The 9,585-nt window shown below is 45.6% G+C and overlaps 1 protein-coding gene across 1 annotated transcript; it reads left to right on the top strand.

Moving 5' to 3' along the window:
- The first annotated feature begins 1,249 nt into the window (after positions 1 to 1,249).
- Pole4 (DNA polymerase epsilon 4, accessory subunit) lies at positions 1,250 to 6,827 on the top strand. The gene is made up of 4 exons (XM_006998291.4): positions 1,250 to 1,663; positions 2,125 to 2,209; positions 2,861 to 2,902; positions 6,096 to 6,827. Exons 1-4 carry the CDS (start codon positions 1,445 to 1,447, stop codon positions 6,107 to 6,109), a joined length of 360 nt encoding a protein of 119 aa, XP_006998353.1. The 5' UTR covers positions 1,250 to 1,444; the 3' UTR covers positions 6,110 to 6,827.
- The last annotated feature ends 2,758 nt before the right edge of the window (positions 6,828 to 9,585 follow it).

Below are 9,585 nucleotides of genomic sequence, written 5' to 3'. Positions count from 1 at the left end.
TTTTTATTATGATATATTAAAAATTCTGCGTGTGGTGTATGTGCATTGGATGTATTTGCTATTTTTCGAGACAGCGTCTGACACAGAACCAGAAGCTCACTGTTTGGTTAGGCTAGCCAGCTGCAGCAGCCCCACTCCCGTGGTGCAGGTTACAGGAGCTAGCTGTCACCCTGGCCTTTTGTGTTCTTGTGCTTTGAGCTCAGGTCCTTGATGTATACAGCAGGCACTCTACTGCCTGAGCCATCTCCCTTACTTATTGCAAGTATTAACTGCTCCTCCATCCCAGACCTCAGTGCGGTGTGAGAACCCATGGGGAAGGGGGACAAAGGGGCTTCTTGGAGATTCTTTCTAGAGGTCAAAGCTATTTTCTGTCTTAAAATAGGGTCTTCCTATGTAGTCCTAGCTGGCCTGGAACTCCTCCCTGTAGAGCAGGCTGGCCTCGAACTCACAGAGATTGATCTGCTTCTGTTACTTGAGTGCCTGGATTTAAGGTGTGCACCACCACACCCCACCAAAGTATTTTCTTAATACCCAGAGGTTATTCTCTTCTCTAAGGTGTGGTGGGATTGTCCATAACCATGCAAAACCGGATAGTACTAATGTTCAGAAGCAGCTAGACGATCCAACTGTTTTCTAAAGGAGACATTAGTTTTCTTCTCACTCAAATTTTTATTTTTGAAGTTACTTGCCATGTATTTTAAGACATAAACCCAATGCAACTAATGTTGATATATCCCACAGAAACACAAGCTCATTCGGCCCTCAATTTTTTTGTTTTTGTTAGACAGGGTTTCTCTGTGTTGTTTTGGCGCCTGTCCCGGATCTGGCTCTGTAGACCAGGCTGGCCTGGAACTCACAGAGATCCGCCTGGCTCTGCCTCCCGAGTGCTGGGATTAAAGGCGTGCACCACCACCACCGCCGCCCGGCTCAATTTTTTTTTTTTTTTTTTTTTAGGAGTAAGGACATTGGTGTTCATGTTTGAACAACCATAGACACCACAACTTGCTCTCCAAGTCCGCACGCCTTTTTGTAGTGGTTACCTCACCCTGGCCTGACTTCTTCCATTCCTTCCCCTGAAACGTCCCATTCCACCTAAAACACGTTCACCAACGGCGCTGGCCCGGGTGGCGTCCGCTGCGCTGTGGAGACGCCCGCGGTGCCCCTAAGCCAGCCTAGAGTTAAACTCTCAGCGCCGACCGAGGCTCGGGTGAGGCACCCGGACTTCCGGGTCAACTAGGCCACACCCAGCCGCTTCCAGGAGGAAGCCGCCCGGAAGGCAACACCAGACACTCGAGCCCGAGAGGGCGTTTCCGGCCCGCCCCGCCTTGGGAGGGAGGAGCCACGCCCACACCGGAGGGCGTGGCCTCCAGCCGGCGCGGGAAAGGGGCCGGCGCGGCGTGTGCGCGCTCAGCCGGCGATCGCGCGCAGCACGGTCAGGGTGGGGATGGCAGCGGCGGCGGCGGCGGCGGCTGGGAGCGGGACGCCCAGAGAGGAGGAGGCTTCCGGAGGGGAGGCAGCAGCTCCTCAGGCCCAGGCCCCGACGAGTGCACCCGGGGCTCGGCTCTCGCGGCTGCCTCTGGCGAGAGTAAAGGCTTTGGTGAAGGCGGACCCTGACGTAACGCTCGCGGGACAGGAAGCCATCTTTATCCTGGCGCGTGCCGCGGTGCGACGGGAAAGCAAGGGCGCCGGGGTCGGGGGGGGGGGGGGGTAGGGGCGTGGCATCCGAGGGGGGCGTGGCGCGAGGGGCGTGGCGTGGCGGGCCAAGGTGTGCTGACCTAACTTACCAAGAGGCCTGGGAAGGCTTCTGCAGGGCGCTTTGAGTTTGTTGGCCGCTCGCCTCTTCCCGAGGGCCCACGCCACTTTAGTGTGCGGCTCCGGTGGCTCACACAGAACTTGAAGGGGTCCCTCGGGAATGAGTGGGGTGGATTTATAAGTATCAGCAGGGGGATGATGAGCTAGCCTATGGGGAAAGGAATAGCAGAAGTATCTTCATGAAGCTTAGGGCAACCTTAGCTTCTAGAACTTTCCTGAGTGATAGAGTTCCCTTCACCCTTCTTGCTCCACAGGATCGCCCCCACCTCTACTAGAGTTAACTGATCTTTGCTGTGCTTGTTTGTTTCGCAGGAACTGTTCGTGGAGACTATTGCAAAAGATGCCTACTGCTGTGCTCAACAAGGAAAGAGGAAAACCCTCCAGAGGAGAGATTTGGGTAGAGTCACTGTGGTACCTCAGGGTGGACAAGGGAACCGTGGGCTAGGCTTCCTTCCTCCCTCCCTCCCTCCCTCCCTCCCTTCCTTCCTTCCTTCCTTCCTTCCTTCCTTCATTTTGGGTTTTCGAGATGTGTAATAACGTCTAGCTAGAACTCGATCTGTGGATCAGGCTGGCCTGGAACTCACAGTGCTGCGGGGATTAAAGGCTTCCCCCTCCACCCCCCAGGCTTTCTTATAGCTGGTTCCCAAGGCATCACTGAGGCAAGGGCAAGTTTGGTTTGTGGTTTCTTCATCCAGCTGGTAACGCTTGCACATGTGTAAGCCTTTACAGACTGGATCTCTCACCTCCTTCTGTGCTGCCAGACTCTTTTCTAGTAACCTCAGAGCTGAGAGAAAAGTGAATTTAGATTCTAAACAGGACTGTAGGAGGTCTTACTGAACAGCGTTTACGTGGGCTTTTATAGAAAGGCAGTTAATACGTAAGAATTAATAGTGTAAAAATAGATCTTACGATATCAAGGGATATATATTTTATAAATGATGTTATGTGCATAAAATCCCGTGCCTTGGTACTATGTGGACCGTGCAGTTTTGGGTCTGACGTCTAAATGACAAGAACTAATCAAGTACCCCTTTTCCTTGTGTTTCAGATAATGCTATAGAAGCTGTGGATGAATTTGCTTTTCTAGAAGGTGAGTTCACCGGCTGCATAAGTCATTTCCCTGCAGATGACAGGAGTTCAAACCTTACAAAAACACACGCCTGGTTCTCCTCTGTGTACATGGGAACAGCTCTCCCTGGTTCCTATTTTATGAAAAAAAGAAACATTTTCTGTTCTTGGGAATTAGAGTTTCTACTGGGAAAGTGCTAGCTTAAAAGGAGAAGGAGGGAGTATAAAAAACACCGGTAGAGTTAGCTGGATTTACAGTTTGAACCTTACTTAAATCTCCATCCTAGATATCATGATGTTAGGAATTAGAAACAATTTGTAAATGTTTTTAAAGATTAATTTTTTATTTATGTATATGTGTTTTTGTGTGAGTATATGATATACCACATGTGTGCAGATACCCACGGGCTAGAAGAGGGCATCTAATCCCCTGGAGCTGGAGTTACAGGTGGTTGTGAGCTACTAAACTGGGTGCTGTGAACTGAACTCAGGTCCTCTGGAAGAGCAGCAAGCACTCTTAATCACCGAGTGATCTCTCTACCCTTGGTTCCTAACTTTTAAAGACAGGGTCTCATGTAAGCACCTTGAATTCATTATGTAGCTGAGAGTGACCTTGAATTCCTTTTCTTCCTGCATCATCTCCCAAGTGCCATTAAATAATAATATAATAATGATAATAATAATATTAATATAATCTTCGCTTACTCTTTTCACTCTGTTCTGCCTCTCTGTGTCAGCCTGTGTCCTGGCACTCTTTATATGTTATTTTTGAAAGATGCCTTCCTAATATCTGCTTCAAGTCTAGGTTTTTGGGTATTCTCTTTAAGTTGTAGATCTTTGTCTTTCCGCCTGGCTTATAGCCGAGTGTATGGTCACCCTTGGCAGTGTTCTGTGTGTGCTTGAAGAGAGAGTGTTCTAGTTGCTGGTGCAAGGGATGCAGTGCAGATTTCCCGTTTTCTTTACTCATTTTTATCAGTTACCAGGTAAGAATTGCCTATTAAATTCTCCAATCATAGCTGCAGGTTATTTTCACTTATAATTCTGATCTGTTTGTTATGTAAGACCATGTGGTTAGGTATGTAAAAGTTTAATATTATGTTGTTTGTGACAGCCCGTAGTATTTAATGGATAGATTGACTTGTTATTTCTGGTAGTGATTTTGAGACTCCCGCTTAAAGGGGGTTATTCCACCCTCCCATTTGGACAGACAGAGGTTTGAATATTGCTTCCCTCAGCCTGCCAAACAGCCCCTCTCAAAGGCTGGCAGATGCCTTTGGGCCACCATAGCTTTGGAGGCTGGCCTTAATTTGTGACTTCGCCCTCTCTGGGTTATAGATTTGCTTCTTGATTTTCAGTTATTGAAAAATTTTATTTTATTTTATTTTATTTATTTATTTATTTTTTTTTGGTTTTTCGAGACAGGGTTTCTCTGTGTAGCTTTGCGCCTTTCCTGAGACTCACTTGGTAGTCCAGGCTGGCCTCGAACTCACAGAGATCTGCCTGGCTCTGCCTCCCGAGTGCTGGGATTAAAGGCGTGCGCCACCACCGCCCGGCGAAAAATTTTATTTTTATAATAAGCTTAGCTTTATTCCTTGTTCTCAACAGAGATTTGCCCAAGTTGGTAGTCATGATGCCTCATGCCTGTAAATCGCAGTCCTTAGGGCACTGAGGCAGGAGGATTTTAAGTTTGCGGTTAGCCTTTGCTACAAAAGGAGCTCCATTCCATCCTGACCAGTGACATACTTCCTTAAACAACAGTACAAAACACCAAAGAAAGTTACGAGTTTTTAGTTCCAAGTGTCTCTCTGGTTTGATTTTTCTAATGTTTAGTCCCCTGAATTATGCCTTATTACAGGATTAAAAAATGCCTTTGGCCTCTCCGTGTACTGTGTAGGCTCCTTCAGTCCAGTGCTGTTCTTCTTTGCAAACATGAGGAACGATGAGGCTGGGAAGCCATGTGTCTGTAAAGTGGTGTGGTTGGTGCTTTGTACCTTCACTTCGGGGTAAACAGGTGTGGGAGCAGATGTCACACTGAGGCCCCACAGGCCAGAATGCAGAATGCTAACTGGGCGTGTGGTTGCCGAGGCTGCTTTAGTTTCCCTGGATAGCCAGGTCACTTGGTTATTTTGAGGAAACTCCTGTGATTTTTTTTCGTCTTCTTCTCCATGTATGTTTAAGTCCCTGGCATCTGCATATAGGGAGGGTTGTTTGAGGCATGTGGGGAGGCGAGCCTGTGTCATGTAGGGCATCAGCTCCTTTCCTCTCACTTCCTGCCCTGTCAGTCCTGGTAACTAGGTCTAGCGCAGTGGTTCTCAACCTTCCTAATGTTGTGACCCTTTAATACAGTTCCTCATGTGGTGCTGACCCCTTCATAACTGTAACTTTGTACTGTTATGAGTGGTAATTAAATATATTTGGAGATAGAGATTTGCTGAGGGGTCATGACTTCTGCTGGTTCTGGGGTGGGGACAGCACCTCTTCTCTTGCATCCCCTCTATTAGGCTCCCGTCTTTTTTGCTCTGTTTATAAATATGCTTCAGTGAGATGTTGATGATTCATTCTTTTTCTGTTCTTGAATTGCCCAACTGCTAGTGGATCTTTGTTCTGTATTGTGGATTTATGTCTTTTTAAAAGCTTCTTCTCTTTTGAATAGAATCTTGGAGAGTATGCAAACTTGTGTGCTCAGGTAACAACATAAACTGGGACTCTCTGAGAAAAGATTCGAGGGACCGGGGAAATGGCTCAGCAGTTAAGACTGTAGGATAGCAGAGGATCCCAGTTGAGTTCAGCACCCACATTAGGTGGCTCACAACCTCTGTAACTCTAGCTCCAAGGGATCTTGATGCCGTCTTCTGGCGTCTCTGGGCATGGTATATACACATTTACGTACAAAAATACATGTAATTAGAAGGGAATCATTTTTAACATTATAAATGCTTTGCTCAGGGAGCCTTTATTATTTTTAATGTTCATTGAGTAATGTATCGATTCTTTAGCTCTTTTCCAGCTCTAGTTCCAATTCTGTGCATTGGTAGGCTTAATTTCCACTGGCTACTTCTTCAGTGACGTCTCCCCCTGGGACTTTTGGATAGATGTTCCTCAGATTGGAACTGCTGTTACCGGCAACACCCCATGTGCTTTAACTGCCCCGTTTGGGACACGCCCCCAGACTGAGACACCTTGCTTGCTTTACACATTGCCCTTTGTGTTTTTAGGCACTTTGGATTGATTGCGGAGCTGGAAGATTTTGTGAGCCTTTGCTGCACCTTCCTCTTTTCCTGTGCAAGCCTCAACTTCGGAGAGTCTGCCAGTTACACAGTCGTCTTCTTCTACTTCCTCAAGCTGCACGAAGCAGAGCTCTCTGAGAGCATTCTCCACCAACCAAGTCTTCCATTACTCGAGTCTGTCTTCCACTTCAGGCCTGGATATAGCTGCTGCTGGACGGAAGGACTACACAGTGGCTCACTGAGCAGGAAGACCAGAGTGAAGGTCTCTGCTCAGCTTCGTTCCATGTTTTCGAGTCCTGCCTTTGCTCTTGCCCTGTGACTGGAGAACCAGGTGGTCAGGCACAGACTTTCCACCAACCATCCTGAGTCACCTTTTTATTAACTTTGTTCTTTCTCAGCGTGTCATTGGAATGTGAGTCTATAATTTATGGGATTCCACTTTTCCTTAGGAGTCAAAGCGATGTCCTAGCAGTTTTATTGAAGTATGGTTCATTTGTCATAAACAATTTAAAGTGTAAAATTCAGTGGGATTTTTTTTTGAGATATTCATAGGTATGTGTAGCAAGATTTTGAACATTTTCCTGCGAACAGATTGACATGAATCTTTTGTGTAGGACAAAATTTCAATAATGTTATTTAAATTTTATCTGTGCTGTGATATGTATTTGTACCCCTAAGTTGTGAAATACACATAATATAAAGTTTCCCATTTTAACCGCTTTTCAGTGTGTTGCTCAGTGGCAGTGAATATTTTCAAAGTGTTGCACAACCGTCACCATCATTGGCCTCCAGAACTTTGGGTCATGTTCTCAGCCTGCAACAGCATGAGACAGTAACTTCCTTTCCCTTACTCCTCCAGTGCCTGGCTAAATTCATTTTCTTGTGTTTTTGTGAGAAGGTGTGGGCAGTGTGTTTGGAGAACTTAGAATGTTCAGGAAGGCAACAGAAAGCTTGGCCAGGGCTTCTTATAGTGTTCTGCAGTGTAGATCTCTTAAGATATAAAGTCTGCAGGATGTTTTTTTTCAGAATAGTAAACTTAATCTTGTAACATGTTCAAAATAAACTTTCAGAAAAATACTAGATTTATAGAAAAGTGTTTTTGGGTCCTGCTTATGGGTCCCCCATGGCTAACATTTCAGTGTTAACAGGAACTGACTGACATTAATGGGTTGCTGTTTGTTGAGTTCAAGTTTTTATTTGAATTTCACTATTTTTTTCTATTAATATCCTTTGTTTTGAGAGTTAATCCAGAGTACTAAATTATTCTTGCTTCCTGTGTCTCCCCAGTCTTTCCTCAAGTTTCTTAGTTTTGTTTTTCATTTGTGTGTGGTTGCACATGCAGGGATCTGCTTTTATGTGGGTTTCGGGGATCAAACTTGGGTCATCAGGCCCTAATTGTTGGGTAGCGAGTGACTACCTGCCGGGCCATCTTGCCAGCTCTATTTCCTTGTCTGTCTGTCTGTCTCTTTTAATTGTGAGTGTGTATGCTTGTGCCTATGGGCGCCATGGCATAGGAGCAGATTGTAAGTGCCAGTGTTTATTTACCAAGGTCACCTGATATGGTTTTGAGAAATTAAATGAGCCTGTTTGGAGGGACCACAGCACAACTGAGACTGTGACAATTTTATTGAGAGTAATCAGACTTTTTATACTTTTATCAGAAACAGAATATAATGGCAGTTGCCAGGATCAATACAGTTGTATTGCCAGAACACAATGAAACTGGCAAGCTATACAGGGTACACCACATTAATGTCTGAGACCAGTTGTCCTGTCGAGCCTCCATGTTTCCTTGACTTCTGAGGGAACACTTCACTGCCTGAAGGAGTGTGCCAGCTTCTCAGGAGCTGGAAGGCACACGGGTGCCCCAGGAGCCATCGACCCTAACCTGAAAACCTGTGACGAATGCCTCTCAAGGCAGCTGGGCCAGGCCAGCTCCATGGCTCCTGCAGCAGGTGTGGTTTCTTGTTGAGCCGTCTTGCTGGCCCTTTCCCTGTTTTTGATTACGTTGGCAGCCTTGACTAATGCTGGCCAAGTACCCTGTAGCCTCTTCCCGCCCTGGTTTGCATTTTTTCTGTGACTAGTTACACCTGTAACTGAATATAATTTTGAGTGTTACATAGACCCAACAATAAGGCCTGTTATTACACATATTTGAATGTGCACACTTTTTTTTCAAGAGGAAGTTAAAATTATAGGCTTTGGCCAATAGGGAGAGATCAATCAGTGTATGTTATCAGCATTTCTTTATATGACAAGGTTAATGTTTGTGTTTATTTTAGTTTGTGTGTGTGGCGTGCATGTATGTTCACATATGTGTGTAAGCCAGAGTTTGATGCTGGTTGTTTTCCTCAGGTGTCCCACTTTATTGAGGCAGGGTCTCTAAACTCAGCTTGCTAGTTTGGTAAATCTAGCCAGCTTGCTGTGGTGGGTTTATTGCCTCTGTGTTGGGATTATTGGTGGGTTGCTATGCTCACCCAGCATTTACATGGATGCCAGGTATCTGAACTCGGCTTCTTGTGTTGATGTAGCAAATACTTCTACCTGTTGAACCATCTACTTTGGCCACATTCTTGAAATATAAAAATTCCTTAATGTTGGTGTACTTTTAAAAAATATAAACAGAAAGGATATTAGATGCTGTCACTAGAAAAATATGAGTTAATATGTTTGAAAAATTTCTGGGCACAGAGATGCATGCCTTTGATCCAGCATTCAGGAGGCAGAGGCAGGTGGATCTCTTGAGTTTGAAGCCAGCCTGCTCTACAGTTCCAGGATAGCCTAGGCTACACATAGAAACCCTGTCTCAAAATAAATAGATAAAGATTAGGTAGATGAAACCATCTCATATTGGACTAGAGAGTTGGCTCAGTGGTTAAGAACACTTGTTGCTTGAACAGAGGACCTGGGTTGTTTCCCACTTCCCAGTACCCAATTAGTGACTCACAGCCATCCCTAACTTTAGTTCTAGGGAATCTGACATGCTCTTCTGACCTCTGTAGGTGCCAGGCACTCACATGGTGTGTGTATAAGTTACGAAAGCAGTGCACATGATTTAAAAAGGTAGTAGTATTGAGCCAGGCATGGTGGCACATCCCTTTACTCCCAGCATTCATGAGACAGAGGCAGGTGGATCTCTTGAGTGTGAGGCCAGCCTGGTCTACATAGTGAGACACTGTCCCAAAAGAAAAGAAAGTTAGTATTGAGTTCAGTTAGATTGTGGTGATAATGTATTCCTCAATATATCGTGCACCCTAATAAACTTATCTGGGGTCAGAGAACAGAACAGCCACTAGATATAGAGGCCAGAAAATGGTGGTACACACACCTTTAATCCTAGCAATCCAGAGGCAAAGATCTGTCTGGATCTCTGTGAGTTTAAAGCCACACTGGAAACAGCCAGGCATGGTGACTCACGCCTTTCATCCCAGGAAGTGATGGCAGAAAGCAGAAAGGTATACAAGGCATGAAAACCAGG

The sequence above is a fragment of the Peromyscus maniculatus genome, chromosome 3 (assembly GCF_049852395.1).
Source record: "Peromyscus maniculatus bairdii isolate BWxNUB_F1_BW_parent chromosome 3, HU_Pman_BW_mat_3.1, whole genome shotgun sequence".
NCBI lineage: Eukaryota > Metazoa > Chordata > Mammalia > Rodentia > Cricetidae > Peromyscus > Peromyscus maniculatus.
The sequence above is the reverse complement of the archived record's forward strand: the minus strand, read 5'-3'. Positions and strand labels throughout refer to the sequence as shown.

Bases quoted from the DNA above. Each gene is read 5' to 3' on its own strand.
- Pole4 (XM_006998291.4), top strand. From the start codon at position 1,445: ATGGCAGCGGCGGCGGCGGCGGCGGCTGGGAGCGGGACGCCCAGAGAG. The intron at 1,664-2,124 runs GTGCGACGGGAA...TTTGTTTCGCAG, and splicing joins TTATCCTGGCGCGTGCCGCG to GAACTGTTCGTGGAGACTAT. The intron at 2,210-2,860 runs GTAGAGTCACTG...CTTGTGTTTCAG, and splicing joins CCTCCAGAGGAGAGATTTGG to ATAATGCTATAGAAGCTGTG.